Source organism: Platalea leucorodia (genome assembly GCF_965183815.1).
Source record: "Platalea leucorodia genome assembly, chromosome: 1".
NCBI lineage: Eukaryota > Metazoa > Chordata > Aves > Pelecaniformes > Threskiornithidae > Platalea > Platalea leucorodia.
In genome coordinates this window covers 114,548,904-114,568,625 of record NC_138823.1, presented here as the reverse complement: position 1 = coordinate 114,568,625, position 19,722 = coordinate 114,548,904, and the positions used below count along the sequence as shown (strand labels likewise).

Below are 19,722 nucleotides of genomic sequence, written 5' to 3'. Positions count from 1 at the left end.
TAAACCCATGTCAAACATTTCATTTATGTGTTCAAGCTATAATTCATAAAGAATTAATGAAAATTCTTTTAACTTACATACACTGATACCTTTCAAGCACCTCCTCCAGTTCAATCCTCATTAAAAACCAGGTAGCTATATAAAAGAAATAGAATTGTCTCTGGTTTCCTATGCTGTCTTGCAGCATGGGTCCAGTATACAGACAGGAAACCTCATTCCAAAGTTTTCCAGCATAAGTAATTATGAAGGCAAACAGGTGTCACAGATTAATTTTGATAACTGATGGTCCAATTGGACAGTCCAAAATGCCTTTCTAACAGAACACTAATGCCACAATCCCAGTGTTGGTTTCACAACTGCAATCAAATATTCTGTAAGACCTGTGCTGTAACTGAGATCATCTGAACTCTGTGCAGTTACATTATAACTGCATACAGAAATGAAGACCCCACAGGGCACTATACAAATAAGTAGTTGCTGCAGATAAGTTTAAGCTTTCTTTTTCTACAGAAAGTAATTTTTACTCAGTGAATAAAATAAATATCCCAGCTGAACTATGAATGTATGGAAACTGGTTGGGGTTTGGTTGTTTTGGTTTTTTTTATTTGTTTGGTTTTGGGGTTTTTTTTGTTTTTTTGTTTTTTGGTTTTTTTTGGACAACAGGTATCCCCAGTTAGTCCCTCATGCAAATCTGAAGAACATGCAAATCTGAAGTGCCTTCTGGAACAGAACACAGATAATAGGACTCAAAACACACTGTTCCCCTTATCTATTATATAAGCTCAAGTTAAACAGAAACAGTCATCTCTTTTGGGAATACTGTTCCTATTGTCACAGAAAAGCTTTCAGCTACCACTGCAATTTTTAACATATATTAACATTCACTACAAAAGCTAAGCAAACTGTAATAGGAAGCTGTCTTTGTGAGCACCATAAGGCTGGACATGACAAGTCTCCCCAGAAAATACTTTAAGAAAAGAAAGTAGAAGACTTAGTACTGATTTTCAACTTACATATCCAGTACCTGTGTGAGCAGCCATCCTGTGAACAGGATGGCATATTTGTGACCTGTAAACTCGAGGTTTGCATCCGTTATTTCTGACAAATTGTAAACTCTCAATCCAAAATTACAGGAACCAGAACTAAGCATGAGTCCTGGTTTCTCTGGCTGCTTGAATATTTGTTGCCGACTAGAGTTGGTTTCCTTGCTCAGGACTGGGTCTGTTGTTGGAACTATATGCAGAACTGCTCATCCTAGTTTTCTTATGTCCAAAAAGCTCTGTACAACACCCATCTGCACTACATTTACAGAGTTCTGGATGGCACATGGAACAAATACATTGGGCTAACCCTGAGATCTATACACAAACAATGCAAGGAGACAGACCATTGTGAATATTTGGACCATAACACAGTCTTGGTAAGGTATGCAAGTAACACCTAATGTATAGGACTTTGTTTAATGCCTGCCAAGCATTTGCAAAGAACTTTGCCATACTGGCCACAGGCACAGCAAAGTCTTTAAAAAAGGGATATTGTTGAAGCAGATGCTACCAAATACAATGCCCCATACTTTGCTATTTAGTTACAGCAAATAATGAAGTTGCTAAAAAAAAAAAGGGACAATAAGAGAAACTGCATCATGAGTTTGTTCCACAACTGAAGAAAGAAAACTGACACCTGAAAAAAAGACAATTTCTAAAATTCTCCAGCAGCGGCTTTGGACCATCTTAAAATTTCTTTCCTAAGGCTATGAATCTGTTAAGCTAAGAAGAAAAGATCCACAAGGACATTTGAATGTAAATCAAAAGGGCATAAAGAAATATAGCTACACTGTTAGCAATAAAACTTTGATGATATACTACTACAGTATAATACATTCAAAAGTGGTTTGTAAATACAGTCCTATGTATCTTTAAGTTGGCAGTCATCTGCAGGTAATCAGTCTATCAAACAAAATCAACTCAACCCAAAGACCTGATTTTCCTATATAAATTACGCTTTTCTTAACTTCTGAGTTTATGTCAGCATTACAGAATGCACATTCAAAAACTCCATCTTAAAATAAACTCATTTCAACCAACTTTCCTGTTAGTCATGACATCCTTTAAGTCTGCACTAGCTCAGAGACAAAAGCATTGGTTTGAGAGAGCAGCATTATAAATGACACTTTTCCTTTACTTCAGTTACTGTTCTCCTGGGTCCTAAGAACATTGTTCAATGTGAAACATATACAAATATAAATAAGCTTTTTTCAGTAATCTTTCCTTGTTAAAGCTGTCCATTAAATTTTACATCAATAGAAACAATAAGAAAAGCATGGGTAACCGGTTATAACATGATTCATAATACATTAATTTCTCTGTTGGAATGTTTATCAGTCAGTCAAGATTGCTTTATTTTCTCAAGCTTTTATAACAGTGGTTAAAGACATCGGGGGGGAGGAGGGGGGAGAAGGGGAGCATATTTAACAGTTTTATAGTAGTTTCCCCACAGCTACTGCACTCATACAATATCCCTGCAAATACCATTACTTCATTTGGCACATTTTGCACACAATCTGGAATTTCAATTACTTGTTAAATTTCTTTTATTATAAACTATTTTTTTACTATATATCACACAATAGTCAAAGTAATAGCAAATCTAAGGGGACACTTTAACAGAGTGGAACTCAAAGTATGAAACAAATTATTCTGGTATCTAAAATAACTTTACAGTACAAAGCAACTCCTACACACATATGGTAATAATTTGAGAAACTATCTTTTATTGGATTCTGGGTAATAATAATAGCATATGCTTTTTGTAGGTCTTTTCTTACTAAACAAATTGCTCACAACATAATTCTTGAAGAAATTAAAGTGCTTTGCATGTTTCCAGTTATATAATACGAAATTGATCACTTCAACAATTGACTTAGAAGTTGAATCTGTAATTCTGAATTCTACTTGAATGACACAAGCTAAGCCTTGGACAACTCTTAGGACAAGGTCCAGTTATTGACACCATTTACAACTTTAATTATTTATATTTATAATAGCACATAAAACTTCGACCTCAATTTCAGAAGTAGTCTTAATTGATATTACTCATACCAATCATTTTAGCAAACAAGATGCTCTGCAATACTACTTTCAGTCCCTTATTGACAATGTATTATTTATTAACTACTAAATTAGGAAACTAATTCCTGAATTGTGCTCAAGCATTTTGAATCAAATTCTCTCCTCATTTTATCATCCTCTGAAGTAATTATACACAAGAGCATAACTACAATAGCACTTTTTAGCTTAGTGGTTTTGAAAACCCAGATTCTTCTAAGTTTCACTACCATTTCAATGTCACTTTAGCTGTAACCATGTGAAGTATTTGATAAAATGCTGAAGAAAGATCAGACTAGGAGTAATAAACTATAAGAATTTTCTAACATGAACTAGTGGGAGTAAAAGTCGAAAGCCCATCTTACTCTTTATGAAACACACACTCCAAAATCAGACCTTCAGCTGAATATTTTAAGTATACCTGGTGCAACTCAGTGCTAGCTACCACCGATTTTTAACTGGTTTTGGGTATCTGTGGAGCACCCTCAGGCTCCTTTAAAAAGCCCTTCCTCATTAAAAAAAAAATCTTTGTTCAACTTTACATCAGAAGTAATACTTGTATGTGTGAGACTTCCCCATTCTGCTATTACACATGAAAACAGATAATCTGTTTGCTCTCAGAAACTGAAATTCTTTTAAGGCTATTTATATGACGCATTTAACACACTTTGCACACTCTGCAGAGGGCATGCAAACATATAACATAAATATAGTGTTCAAGTATAATGGTTTAACAATATGTAATTAAATTGAATGTCATTAAGTGGTAAATAATTTGTGCTGATGCTGTACAGGAAAGCATTCCTCATCTTTCCTATTCGTGTGATAGTTTAGGATTGCTGATCTTAACAGAATACCAGACACAGATCCAGCTAAAAAAAGTTAAATACATAAGAGGGAAATGAAACATGATTTTATCTTGATAACCAGTGGAAAAGCAGTTAAAAAAAAAGAGAAGTTATGACTAACAACAGGTCAACACCTATCTTCTCTTATAAGCACTGAAATCCACCGAGAGTCAGAACTGAATAAAACCTGAACTTGGCCAGAGTGTTACCATTTTGAATGCCTGAAGGATCCTCCAGCTTCCAGGTCTTATATAGTACTTTCACTCCCTACTTGTGAGTGAAAACATTTTCACTAGCACCTTTACATGACACCACACAGCAAAACAGCAAACTAGTGCCTTACTGCACAACAAATTCAGACTAGTCTTAGCTTGTGTAGTTTTCTCTTCGAAACAGACCTCTTTGCCTAAAAGGCCAAACGCCATCCAGCAACCAATTAGAGGGAGCATCTTCCACCAAACAACAAAATGAAAAAAAGCAACGGAAATTAATTGGGTTTACTTTTACTGCCAAGTTAAAAACAAACACTACTCAGAATTCAAAGTTTGGGTCAGGGGTCTTTTCTGCCAGGCCACTACTGCCACCTGCAGGGCAGCACAACAAGGCTTATGAGGGTAAGCCGAGCAGCACAGCTTTCACACAGGCAAGCCCTAAAAGTTACCATATCACATTAAATGAAGCATTTTTTTTTTTTGACAGGGTTAGTATAATAGCTTTAAAGTTTAAAAGTAATGGAATCTTAACAGGTTAAGATTCAACAATGCACACAGAGGGACAGACTTCCATTCACGACATCCTCTTCTGGTTCCTTCAGGCAGGGAACATGCGTACTGGTATAGGCAGGCTAGACATGCGATCTAAGCTCATGCTACAAATTACATGTAAAATTAATTTTTATCTGAAGGATTAACCAACTTAGCTTCTTGGTTTTTAAATACCAAATCAGAACTATTTCAAAAGCAGTGAAGGTTTTATTAAAAATTAGCCAGCTACACAAACTGCAGATTTATCTTAAAATTACTATTTGTCACAAAGTAGAATAAAAACAGAATATTCAGAGCGATGGCACAGGCCTCCAGAAATATATGATCTTGCTCTAGGCAAAAAAAAAGGTGTAAAGAGCTCTGAAGTATAATAAATTCAAGGAAAAGTTCCTAATTTCCACATTGCATTTCTTATTATCACAGTTCCAAATCTAAGACACTTATTGGCATTATCTGAATTGAAAAAAATCAACGTGAGGACTGATGAGAACACCTGATTACTTTAAATAAGATTGCAGCCTCTAAGTTAGAGCTCCAAATAATAAGAAACAAGAGAAATTACATTTTGATTTCATTTGTGACATTACCAGTGTTAGCAGTAAGAAAGAAATTAAGACCAACTGTGACACATCTAAAACATCTCCATGCTGCATTCCGAACTCTTAGAGCTACATCAAGAAGCACTTATTCTTTATTTGCACCTCCTTCGCCTAAAGTCTAAAATCTGTTTCAAGGCCAGACTCCCTCACTGGCAGACAGGTATACAGCAGCTTCCAAAGGCTCAAAGGCTATACCAAAAGGTAGCAGCTACCGCATTGTGGACATAGGATCTGGGAGGCCTCAAAAGTTTATCCTTCATCTACACCTTCTCTTCTCCCACTTCAAGATAGCAGTTAGAGTCCATTTCACTCCAGCCAAGATGGAGAGGCCGCCAGCATCTCTGCTTCCAACAATAAAGAGATGCAGGGTGCTATACTGATAATATCTACACTCTAGTAACTTTGTTTTAGATAAAGCTTATTCTTAACTGTTAGCTTCATACAAGCCAATATTAGACAGTACACACGGAAAATTAGTCTACCCACAAAGAGGCTAACAGCAATAACCATGGTGTGTCTTTACCACAGACTTATTCTGAAAGGATTGAATAATTACATAACTTTAAAAACATTCAAATCAAATTCATTTCCATCTCTTTCTCCTCACAGTTTGACAGTGATGTTCCTGCAAGCTTCAAAATTCACCAGCATTTCAACCAGGAAAAAGCACGTACACTATTACTTCTAACAATACTTATCATTGTCCCTTCACCCTGTCTTGTAAAGAGCAACACTGCTCTTTAAAAGCATCTCTGGCACTTTGCATTGCTAGCTGGCTCTCGTCACCACAGCTTAACGTAAATATCCCACCTGCTGGTCCTTGTATGAAAGTATGTCTTTCATGTTAATAGCATAATAATCAAGACCTTCAAAATCAACACCTTCAAAATCAACAGCCTTACACTGTTCATAGTAACAGTTTCCAAACAGGATGTCCAGCACTTCCATGGGCAGAGCAAGTGTCACGATACATCCATGAACTCCAGCTGACTGCTCAACACCCAACTCCAAGACTGAGTTCAGAACCTGATACAGTTAATATTCTACTCTGTCACAACATGAACAGGCACAGAGAAATTGCAGGTTAGCAAAAAAAAGTGCTATTTGTTTAAAAGTATTTTATTTTAAATACTAAAGGGGGAGTTACTTGCCTTCTTATCCTTGAGCAGTTAGAATTTCCACTTTTAAGGCTTTCTTTAGAATCATGAGGGTAGGAATATTTTAAGTGTTATTCTAAAGAAAGCTGAAACCCTTACCAAACCATATGACTATAAAAAGTAGGCTTTTTGAAAAACCGAGTAAGTGACATGCAATAAAATTAGGAGAACTGGCAACATGGGCACATGCTTAATATCATACAGTAAATACCATTGGAAACTAACTTGCTAGAAAGCCCAGGCATGAATCACAGTATATGCTGGACACAGTATTTGGCACATCTGTCTTCTGCATGATCAGAATCCCACTAAGGTAAAAAATACAATCACATTCATATTTTGTGGCTAAGCTACACACCTTAAAATTATCTCTTCAAAAGACCTTTAGAAAGGGTAATATTTTGTACTGCCATCTCTTGACAATCCAGTGGCAATTTAGTGATGAAAAACAAATGCAATAATTCTTTTTTTCTTAAAAAGATTTCTTTAAAATGCAATTATGTTTAAGTAGAAAGATCCTAGCATTCTCTGCATTTAACTTCTCAGATAGGGCAACATTCTTACAGAACACTCAAAAATTTATACATATACATGTATATAACTGAACAGTTCTTACTGTGCATCATAACTGGCATTGCCTCTATTACAGTACTACTATACAGAAAGAGGAAAAATCTTTCAACAAACTATAATAAAGTTTGATTCCGGCAGTTTTCTTTCCATAAAACTCTGTAATAAGTGCTAAGTTTTGCTGGTTTTATATGTAAGTTTTGCCATTTTTATATGGTGATTCTTTAACAGTTGTGGTAGCTGTGGTGATGTCAGTTATAATAAGGAATAACAGATGGGCTGGAATGAAGAACAAAGTATTTTCAAGCATCTGGATAGCTAAAAAATTCAATGAGAGGAGTTTTATTTTGACTCCACCCACTATTACCCTATATGTGATTGCACTTTTACACCTTATATACTTAATTCAACTACAATATTTCTTCATTTTTTCCCAGGTAAATTCAGTTCCTATTGCCTTTCTACTGTTTGGAGAGCCCAGCTACACAAAGTACATTCATCTAACCACCCAATGTACTATGACTCTGTGCCAGAGAACAAGTTTTAATTTCAAGTTCATATTTGGATCAGACTAATATTTTCTCACTTGGAAATTGATCGCAGATTTTAATTTTCTTTAAAAAATATTGGAAGCTAAAACTTCATAAAGCACATTTTCAACCAATGGCTATATACCAGAATTCTGAACTCCAATCTTTTGATTCACATACCTCATTTAAATTAAACTGATCAGTCTGTTGGGCTACATATGAGTTCAGACCTGGGAATTAATCCTGTGTCAAAACAAAGAATTTAAACACTAAGTTATGTTCTCTTCTTTATGGAGACAGGTTGCTGAATCAGAGACTTTATACATAAACTTATGCAGATAAAGTGCCATGAAGTTACAAGCACGTTAACTATGTCAGGCTTAAGGTATTACTCATATACAGAAGACAAGTCTTGGTTCTATGAAGCTAGTGAACAATAGTCTTCAGGGACTTTATACCTCATTAGACAAATAAGTATACAAACCACACATTTCTTACTAGTCATTCTAATATTATGAAATACTAACAAATCAGAAAATCCAAAAGGAGTATTGTATTAAGCATTTTTCTAGAAGGCAAAAGAAGTGATTCTCTCCATGAATGTATGCTCCACCAACTGTAAAATTCTTAGTTGTTTGGTGTTGGCGTAAAGATGCTTGGTTTTAAATGCAATAAAAACAATAAGTGTCTCTTTCAGTACTGTGTTCCCCTTCAAAACACAAACTGATTAGCAACCTTGAAGTGCAGCAGAACATAGCACTTGGCTTATGCTTAAAGTGCAATGGAGCTGGTGTACAGACAATCTCTATGGGTCAGAGTCACCAGAGCAGTACTTTTCAGCCTCGCAGTCAAGCTGCACACTAATGGGAGAGACTGGACAGGAACAGAGTACTGGAACACACAGTAAGCTACTCAGCCATAAAACCCACCCAACCCTTCCTCACATATTCTTTTGAACCCAGGGTTAAAGCATCAGGAATTTTTTTGCAGACATTCATTGTTGCTCATATGGTTCTCAAATAGCCAAGGCCAACAATAACACTGACAGATCAAAGGTGGCATGTCAGACTATGAAGCCAAAAAACCTTTCCACTTTGATCTGTAAGTATCCTTAAGCGGTCATCTCTGGCTATAAAGAATGAATGCCACATGCCTGTAGTAGTACATGGCAAAACAGAAAAGTCAAAGACAGGTAGCAAGAAATCAGTATCTTAAAGCAAAACAGACTGAAAATTGCTAGATAACTAAACAACACTGCACATCTTTTTACGCTACACATCTGTTACACATGCTTTTATTAGAAAATATGCAAGAAAAAAGGAAAGAGGCAGCTAGGAGTAAAATGATAACTCAGCACATAGCAAGAGATTATTGCCTCAGTAAATTAGAAGTCACTGTCTCCAAAACTTGTAAGTATTTAAAAATACTGTAAAATACTCTCTTGCAATGCATCTGTGTAACTAACACAAGCGAGGATTTTCCAAGAGACAGGAAAGTGCAGTAGCCATGGCTATCAGCACCACATGGGACAACACAAATATTCAAACACTACTTAACATGATTACATAGAAAATTAATTTTTGGTACCTTCATTAGTCAAATAGTCTCTGCTTCTTTATTATTTCTGCAAGGGGAAGAAGGACTCGTACAAGAACAACATTAGAAATTTTAGACCTACTGAATTACTTTATTTTGCCTTACAACTAGTAAGAAAATTGGACACTACTATAGCATCTTAAGTCAATAACTTTGAAGTGATTCAGTAAGCTGCAGTATTTCCTGCATCTCAGCCTACACAATGCAACTTTGAATTTAAGTCTCTAATTCAGTAGAATCCATAATCGAATACATAACAGCATAAGTCAAAACATGAACACCAATAGCCTATGGGTAGCTAGCCTTTATAGATGGCTGATAAATACATTACTATGTGATACATAGTATTAACAGGCTGGTGGTTCACAACACTGATGTTAGGAGTTCAGGCATGACCCCTATAGTCAAGCCTGCAGTGATCATACTGAGAGAAGCAACAACAAATATTACCTAAGTAAATTTAAAATACCATAGTCACTTGTAATGGTAGCAATCAGCAGAAAAAAAAAATCACTTTTTGATTGCAAACTGAGCAAAACAGAATCAGTGGTAAAGACATGGAACCCTGTGATACTTTCATGGGATCATTCCTTAGTATAAACCTAGGCAGACTTGAAGTTCATAAAGAGCTGAAGTGTGGATAAAGCTTATTAAGTAACCCTGCTTGCCATTTTGAACATATAAAGTCTGCTTTTATTTCCTGGCTTTTCAACACTTACTTTTGTTTAAAAAAGAAAATTATTTTTTCCCCATCTCAAATAATGAAAGTCTATTTACTAGCTTAACTCAAGCTAAAAAGTTGGGTTCTGGAAATTTAATATTTTAAGACACTCAGAAATTCTTATTCTTTAAAGGTGATAAGTTACTTCTGGACAAAAAAAACACCTTTCCAGACTGCTTTATATTTCCTCTTCAGAAAACATGCTGTTCCATTACCAAGTAAAGTTATATTTATCTGTCAAATAAACAAAAGTGAAAGCAAATATTCTAGTAACTTTCACCAACTTGTGCATACCTGTCAACCCCTTGTAATAAAAGGAACTTCACATTTTACAAGGCATACACGTCTTTTTGTGGGTTATTTGCTTCAAGAATCTTTCTTCCATGAAGAACAGTCCTTCTGCTCACAGATATAGTAGTACATATAAATGCTCACAAAAGAAAGTCGGTTCCCATATTCTAATTCCTAGATGTAGCTCCTAAAAGCAAGAGGCACCACATATGCAAAATATCCAATTACCTATAGACAAGCACTACAGGTGGCTCTGAAGTTTTTTTGGAGTATTTCTAATCAAATTCCAACATGGCTGAAAGTGAAAATATCCTTCATTTAAACATGAAGTTCACTGATGAACTGGTACCTAAAGTAGAAAGAGTCCCCAGTAGATTAGAGAGGGAAGAAGTACCTTTCCCACAACACATCCCCTAAACCCTCAGAGAAGTCTGGTTTACTGTTAGAACTGTGCCTGCTGATAAATTCCACATGAAATCAACATTTTTTTGCCATGTAGATACCACCAGACTTCATTTCTTGAGGGACAGCTGAAAGCACAAAGAACCAAAACTAGGGGCAACATGACATACTGACTTGAATAAAAAGAGGTATTTGAGGGAGTCTGCAGTCTATTTCAGTTTAAAAGAAAAAAGTCAGGCTACCTTTTAGCATTCACAGGCTTATCAGATACAACTTGAAGGCTGCGTACAAACAAAACCAAGCAGTAAAATTAAGACTAGTGATGTTTAAAAATGTTCAGAAGAAACAAAAGTCCCTGATTTAAAGGCTTCATGCTTTTCTATTGCAAAAACAGGATTGTAACTTGTAAGTGATCAAAACAGAAATCCCTTTCCTGAGACTACATCCAAGCTATAATGCTCTATGTGGTTTTAACTCAACCCACAGTGGCATTTCAGATGTTTATGATGGAAACATCCCTGAGGCTAGCAACACTAACTGTTTTGCTTCAGAGTGAATGCACCTTCACATAATGCTCTAGTTTCAGGCCAGCCGGGTCAGAGCAATACTTAGTGCAATTCATCAGCCATTAAAACATGGTACTCTTAGGAACAGCTTTGCCAAGTGAGTTGGTGTCAAATAAATATAAAAGTAGTTGTCTAAGTATTTTAATCTACTCCAAGGACCTTTTATGGTCAAGCATATGGAGACAGGATAGTTCAGGCACAAAAAAACTAATACAACTTTTGACAGGCCCGTAAAAAGTGACTTTCTGCTGCTTCCTGAACAAGTTATTCCAGATGATTCAGACAAACATAACCCACCTTTTTGGTGGGCAAGTATTAAGTCAAACTCTATGTAGGAACCACATCCCTATGGGGTTGTTCCCCACCAATCACCTGAATGGGGGGGGGAGAGGAATCTAACATCTCAAGAAGCACCAAAAAGTGACAAATCCATAGAATTGATAATCTATGAACATGAGATACTGTTCATGAAATGTCCTTTGCAAAGGAGATGTGGAAGTACAAAGAAGGTCTCGGAAAAAGAAGTCTCTGGCGAAACAGAAAAATGGAAAGTAAAGGGCAAGAAAAAAGGGAATGGATTTTAAAGTCAATTCTAAGATATTTTTATAATTTCAGTGGATACCAAGCAAATACTGCTGCTCATAATTACCATTTCAACACTGAAAATTTGAGCAGAGTAGGAATTCTTGTAATTCCTTTGTGTAACTTCCCAAATTCCAGCTGTTCTAACTGCAGCATATGTGCAGTTTCTCTTCAAACCACTCTAGAAGGTTTTTTTTTCTTATTGTTTTTTTGGGGTTGGTTTGGGGTTTTTTAATCAACTCAGGCAGAACACCTAAACCATTTTCTTCAAAAATTTCAGCTTCAGCAAGAATGCTTTTGCACAACCATAACTTTAAGGATGACAACACAGGGCATGCAAAACTGTAACTGTCCAAGTAGGCTTACCAATGGCAAGATGAATTTGTGGTGAAACAAAGTCCTAAGCAGTTTAAATTAAATCCAAATTGTCAATGTAAGTGGTTATACCTCTGAAGAAACCCAGGGAGTGTTAAGCATGTAGGAGTCCCCTTGACATTAAAACAATGTCATAAACAGTTAGTAACTATTATACATTAACGCAACCAGAATACAAACTTCTGACAAAATAAGGGACAAACTTCTACAACAATGATTAGAACTGAACTTCCAGTTCAGTGATCATAGTTATAGAAATCTTCAGGTAAACCTAGAATAAGATAAACTCTCAAATTTTTGCCTGTAGTTCAAGTTTCTGATCACAAGCTTTTACAGGAAATTTTCAATTTCCTGACAGAGAACACTCAGGTTTTAACAGAAGACAAAAAAGTGTAGTTCAACAGCTCAAGACATCACTTTTAGAGTTCAGAGACACCTCACCAAAAATAAGTAACCACTCATCTTCAATTCCATTTTTCCTTCCATGTTTCTGAAAATGTGATGGAAATCAAGCAGTTTATGCTGGAATTTAATCCCAAATGTTGTAGTGTGTTATCATCATTATTTACATACCGGTATTGCAATAGGAAAATACTGCATTTCAAAGTATTGCAAGAGGAAAAATCAATTCATAAAGAATAAGGAGGGGCACACACTAGAAACACAAGTTTCTTAGCTGGAATTCTCCGAAGCACTTGAACAGTTGATCTTAGAAGTAGACTATCAAGATTACAGGATAAAGTATATGACTGCCTTTATGAAGCAATCACTACCCCTGCCCCAAGGGGATTCACATAAAATAGCTTCTAATAATGCTTTTCTTATCCAGCAAGCCAGAACCACACATTAGAAGTAATAGACATTATGCCAACAAGAAAATACAGATGAATATACATGATCTGTAGAGACAACTGCTTTCAGAATGCTCCATTTACTTTGTAAGTATTATCGCAATAAAAGTGGAAAAGATGTGAAAGTAATTAACTGATATACGTCATATTTAAGGCACTTCAATCTCTCAGCAGTGTAGGATTAACAACTCTATGCTTATTAGAGTACTTAATATTATTTATGTTACAGTAGTGCCTACAGGCCCCAACTGAGACTGAGGCCTGTCGAGTGGAGTATTAGAAAATCATTATCACATTGATTCACAGAATTCCCTTTCAAATTATTATTTTTAAAAAAACAAACATTCTTTTGTTTAAGCCAAATTACTACCTCTATAAGCTTTATTACAGTTTTTGCTGTTTAGCTCATCTTTATTTTTAGTGTCAGAAAGAAGTAAAAGCACACTGCATATTTTTAAACAGAAAGCCAGAAGAAGCATAGCTCTGAAACACGTACGCTCTAGACTTCTCCCTGCCTTTCAGGCCATTGGGTCTAGACACAGACGTTCCTTCATTTATCAGTACCTGTACAAAGAGGTTTGTATAACTAGATTGCTGTCTCTCCACCCTCTACAGAACAAAACCCCAAACCAAATCCTAGCATTAGTAGGTTTGTGGGAATTCTGAATACAACTAGCAAAATTATCTGGGACAAATTAGTAGGCTCTCAAAATTCTTTACTAAGATCAAACTACTGAGTGTTAAAGTTCACATGGAACAGGCAGAATCTGCATAAATGTCTTAGAGGCATTATTGAAACAGATGGTTCAATAATATGATTTTCCAAACAAATGACTGTATTAGTGCAATCTGCTGTTGTAAAAAATCAATGCCTTTTTCAAATTTTTTCACAATTATTTTCTCCAAACTTCAAAAGCTGTTCTGTCATATCCTGCATAATTAACTTTTGGTTTGTACTAACTGGCCCACTGAGACTATTTTTTACTTGTAAGACATATTTTACTTGTAAGACCTGGTAGATGAAAGCCAGCACAACTCCCTCCAGAAAGTCTAAAAAAATTTAAAATTATAAATTATTAAAAAATCATTAGGTAACCATTAGTACCAAACAAAACATAAACATCCCTCAGATTATTCTGCATAAGTCAGTAAAGCTAGTTAGTCAAATGTTGCATTTTCATCTGTTATGAGATAAAACACATGACTTATGACCAAGTATTTAACAATCCAGTTTATGTTGGCACAGCAGCCACAAGCCTGCCAGGGATCAGAAGTAATCTACCTGACAAGGACAATTCTACTGCATCCCATACAGTCACAGGCACTGGGCAGCTAGCATCTACCACAGCTCTGGTGGCACGCAGTACAGGCATAAGCTGGATCGTAAAAACAGCAGCTGAACTTTTCTGTAGTTTGCTTATTTCAGTGACAGACTCACTAGAAGTTAGCAATACCTCATAATTTCTCTACACTCGATCCCCTGCCCAATCACTTTTTCCCTGACCTGTCTTACGCATATTTTACAAAAAGCTTTGCTCTGTTGCAGTGCAATCCTGAGCAATTTAAACAGTCCTTAATTTCCACAGTTTAACATTGGAGTTGAATAACCTGTTCCAACAAATCATCTCTGGAATCCATATGCTCTTAAATGCTTAATGAAGAACAGGTTTTCAGTGAGATTCCCTATTTTCCTGTCTCAGGGAAGGACCTTACCAGATTGCAAAGCTTCACTTTTCATTCTTTTAAAGAAGAAACTACTTCACTGGAGGTATGAGACTCAAGGTTCACTTAAGAATAACAATATCTAAAGCACAGTACAGCAATTCCAGCATCCTTCTAAAATTAACACTATGCCCATTAATGAAATTAGTATTTTACAAAACAAAGAAAAAACACTTTGAATTTTCTTTTTAAAGTTACCTTATTTGTTACATACCTCAGAACTGTTTTTTAGTATCTATAAGCAAATTTCACAACTGGAAGTGAATCTGAAAAAAGTAAACTTTAACAAGTAACTTACTGTAAATTCGCTACTTTTACTGATACAGGAATGTGGGGAAGTTGAGCAGCCCATTTCAGTGTAACATCTTGGTAAACATTCAACATTTTACTATGGTTTCCAACTAGTGTGTTTATTGTTCCTTCTTTCACTGTTAAAGACAAAAACAGTTTTAGGATTAAAGATTTTCAAAAGCCAGTGCTTTTCTTTGAGGTTTATATCATTACACTATTTTTTCTTTTCCTTTTAAGCCAGTACTTGCTATAAATGAAGTTAGTATAATTAAAGTGCCAAAAGTTATGAAAGTTACATTTACAATAACCAAGGATATATGTGATTAATTATGGACATCAATTTCAATTGCATACTACACAACAGATGCCACAACTTTCCAAGGTGCTAGCCAGCCATGTTTGGTAATTTAAAACATGACTAACAAAGACTCACAATTGCCATGTTAGCATGCCAGGATGGATATGACAAAATACACACTCGTTAAATATCAGCTACTTATACTCTTCATTAATTCATTGACCTGTGAGTACTGATTAAAGGTATATGCATTTATAGGTTTTATTTATAGTACAATATAAATCAGAAAGTGTAAAGTGTGAAGATCGTTAAGGTCATATTTATAAAGTCTAAAATGGTGTTTTAAGTCTAAAATAAGACATGGTATCAAAAATTTATCAGACAGTTTTTGAAACATTAATATAGAATAGGTATTAAGAATCTGTAGCTCTATAGTGGCATCCAACCAAGTTGCTTCCATACACTGTAATAAGTTAGTTTCATCTCCTAACAGTAAACTATTTTTTTTTTAAACTACCAGTAAATGACAAAGTCCTCAAACACTAGGTTACTGTTCCAAAATCTATCATTCTTCCATGTTTGTTGCTTTTGTAGCCTGGGCAAACTTACTCAAACGCTGGACAAGTACCTCAATTTGATGATGAGAAAATATCTATTTAAATTCTAAAAATTATGCACTTCACACTAAGTAACATTTGAAAATAAACTTGCTTCATCTAAACAGAGAGCTCCAAAATCTACAGATTTTCTACAAAACAAGAGCTTATTCAGAAAAATATATTTATTCAGTGGGGAAAAAAAATCTTAGCTGTAAAAGTAACCAAGCTAAAGTTAAGTTGAATTTTCCTTTTACAAACCTGAACAATAAGGAATGAAGCAACTCGGACTGTAATCAAGTTTTTTCATGAATCGAATTTGCCCATTATCCTTAAGGCAAAAGAAGTTTCTCTCACCAAGCACAAAAACAGAAGAAACCGCCTGATTAAAGGAGGCAACGCATATATCCAGTGCTTGCTCTCCGATGTTTAAAACCCAATCCACCTTCAAAAGAAAAAACATGCTCCAGAGATCAGTCGACAGCTGCATATTAAAGACAAAACTTAGAGAAGGCTTAGAACTCATCAAATTACATGAATATCATTAACATAGATAGAAAAGCAAAATCAAGGTCTTTTATTGAATGAGAAAATATTAGTTATCCTCTTATTTTGAAGGCAGTCAGTGACTTTCCTCATTGTGAGTAAAGTAGCAAAAACATCATCCATTTTTTGAAATAGTCATGAATTGATGGCTATGCAGTTCACTTAAATTTTAAAATAAACATCCCATTCAAAACAAAAATGCTTTATACTTTAACTATTAAATCCAAGAACAGAGTATTAGAATCATTTAAATCTGCCTCTCTACATGTCCTTAGATATTAAGGGCAAGGTTAGAGAGCAAAAGGTGATAACTTATTCTACCAATAAATGGAAAAATAGACAAAGTTTTAGGTGTGTAAGCCAATATTCATGCTCGCAGTCACTAATGTACACTCTTCAGTCTGAAGAATGTTTGTGTATATGATAGCTTGTCTACTTTTCCAACTACATACATTGTTATAATAAGCAACTACTTACAAATCCTGCCTTGCCTATATCCTTACATCTTTAAACAATACTACTGCTTATTGATACGTTTGATTGGTTTGTTATTCCAGCTCCCCTGAGAAATTTCAACTAATTCACACATGCAAAAATTGCTTTTGACTGCTGCCAAGCCAGTTTAAGAGAAATTCAGAATTTCTGAAGTCAAAAAATATCGAAGTTCAACTGTCAGCACTTCCTATATGAACAGCATCAATCATTTTGCTTAAAGAACACAGAATGTGCTAGTAAACATACTGGCATATTTGATATATGAAGCTGGAAGTGCCATTTTAAAAGTCAAAGGGAAAAAAAAGCCAGGCTTATTACATTCGTCTCCATGTATGCTTCTCATTTTAGATTAAAAAGATGTATTTAATTTGCAGCACATCTGATGAAGCTTCCAGATTTCTTATTTAGAAACTATGTCTTCTCCTAATTCAAAATGTAGGATTCTGACTTAGAGTTTGAAAAAATTTCTACTATTAGCCACGGAAAGGAAGATGCTCTCCCAGTATGTTACTGTCATACCTGAAATATGCCAAATCTAGCATTTTACACCATATATTTAGCAGGCAAGAAATTCTACTGCAGGACCACAGAGAATGAAATTCTCTTCCTCTTAATAGGAGGCAGCTCAAATATTAAACAACTTAGTTACAGGGACCTCCCGAAGACCATTGAATCAACAGGTTTTTGACAAAAAGAGTCCAGGATACTATTTATGGAAACATTTTTCACTGCTGAGTTTGCTGTAAGTACAAAGGATTCCCCAAGTAGAATGAGGTTGATTTTTTAAGTCCAATACAAAGTCACAACTAGACTTAAACTAAAAACATGAGCAATATTTCAGGTGTACCTATTTATCTATTTTACTACAGTTTAGGTTCTGTATTACAAAGACTGCCGTCGAAATAGTTATTTCCAGTATACAGTTCTCTCTTATTCTCCTTAGAACAACAGTGAGTTTTAAGGCCCAACCTTAAACAACTGAGGCCCAAAGAAATCTTAATAGAAATCTACTGGAGTCTTTCCATTGCCTTTAATGGCAATTGGATCAGGTCCTTTGTCAGCAGACAATGTTTCCATTCGTTACTTAGCATTGGTCTTTTTAACATGTATGCAGTGTACCATACAGGTTACGTAAAATAAACAGGTTTTACCGCAAGTCTTTTTCCAGAACTAAGTTTTTGCTGTTCTGTTTCTTGTCTTTCATCAGCATCTGTCGCAAATGCCAGCACTTGGTATCTGTTATAGCAAGTTTAAAAAAGTAAAAAAAATAAAATATATCTTTGTAGTTAATAACCTTACATTAAGTAAAAAATAAAATATAATTATCATATTATGACTATACATACACAGTAAAAAGAACAGTCTAAAAGGATTGTTAGAAAGCCTACTGCAACATATCAGTGTAGGATAACAGCTAAGTGTAAAGGCAGAAATTAAAACATTTCTATTCAGATTTTACCTGGTGTTAAAATAAATTCAACAGCTAGATATATTAGAGGATAGAAAACCAGACCACGAAGAAGACAGAAGCAAGAAACCAACATATTTTCAAATTGTGAAATTAGGATTCTAATAAAAAATAAACTTTTTTCTCTAATTAAGCTTTAAAAAACCTCCTAAACTACCCTGAAATACAATCTGCTATATCTAATAGTTACTCTTAAGCACATCCATTAAGTAAACTAAGTGGTTCCAATCCAAGAGATAACAGTAAACTGACACCAGCAGGTGGCACATCTAGCAAAACATGGGAGGTTTGTGGGTTTCAGGGGTTTTATTATTTTTGTAACTGCCAGCCAACCATACTAAGAAAAACTGGCAATGAAGACATTAGAAAAAAAGATGTCAACTGCCATAAAAAAAAGCTCCACACATCTATCTGTCCTCATTTACATCAATGCAATTCACAATGTGCAAACTGTGTCCTCATTGACTCTTCTGTAACTCTTTCCTGAATTTGTGCTGCTGTCCTAACTTAGCGAACTACCGTGTTTCCAATGTATTCACATTAGGTAATCTGTAAAATACTGAAGTTTCCTACAAAAGTGAAACAAACAAAAAAACCAACAAAAAACGTATCCAAAAGATAGCATTCAATTCTAGAAGTCATGGAGTGCTGTCAGCTCCTAAGCTCAAATCAACACAATTCTGAATGTTCCAATTCAAGTCCAACAAATAAAAGTACATATTTTCGTATATTGTCAAAGTTATAGATTTAAAGTGATGACACCAGCAGCCCTCACATTTCAGATGCATGTATTGTGGTGCTCGCTACTGAAGAGTTTTAGTTTCTAAAATTATTTTACTCACAGAAGTAAACTATGTACTTGGAGTAAGAAATTTAACTGCTTAAGGTGAATGCTATGACCTAGTTAAAAATACTAAATAAGCAGCTTTTAGTACAATTATCATGTCTTCAAGTGTCCTCTATATGAACAAATTTACTTCCTTTTTTCAGTTTAACACATTTATAAGAAAAGTTGCAGATTCTGACCTAATAAAATTTTCTTTTTTCACCATATTTTATTGATAGTCTTGGCTAGCACATTATCATTTTATTAACTAATCAGGGACTAACACAGTTTTCAAACCAAATTCCCATTAAACATCAATATGTATTGCTGTCCAAGTACCAACTACCTGCATACAAGTCTTTCATCACAGAAAACTCAAGCCACAGATGACCAACACAAACTTCCAATTCAGCTATCACATCAAGTATACAATCATTTAAATAAGAGGCATTTTGCTTTTATATCTTGAAAGAATTCAGAATCAACACAGGAAATACTGCTTTCAAATGAAGGCATTGGTCTGT

At 35.1% G+C, this 19,722-nt stretch overlaps 1 protein-coding gene across 1 annotated transcript in view; it reads right to left on the bottom strand.

Moving 5' to 3' along the window:
- The window catches only part of BBS9 (Bardet-Biedl syndrome 9), a 304,975-nt gene that overhangs the window by 251,384 nt on the left and 33,869 nt on the right, over positions 1-19,722 (bottom strand). Inside the window, exons 7-9 of the mRNA XM_082327678.1 lie at positions 18,056-18,140; positions 16,125-16,308; positions 14,977-15,106 (exon numbers count right to left, since the gene is read on the bottom strand). Coding sequence (XP_082183804.1) covers positions 14,977-15,106; positions 16,125-16,308; positions 18,056-18,140 — 399 coding nt within the window. The remainder of the gene's footprint in view (positions 1-14,976; positions 15,107-16,124; positions 16,309-18,055; positions 18,141-19,722) is intronic.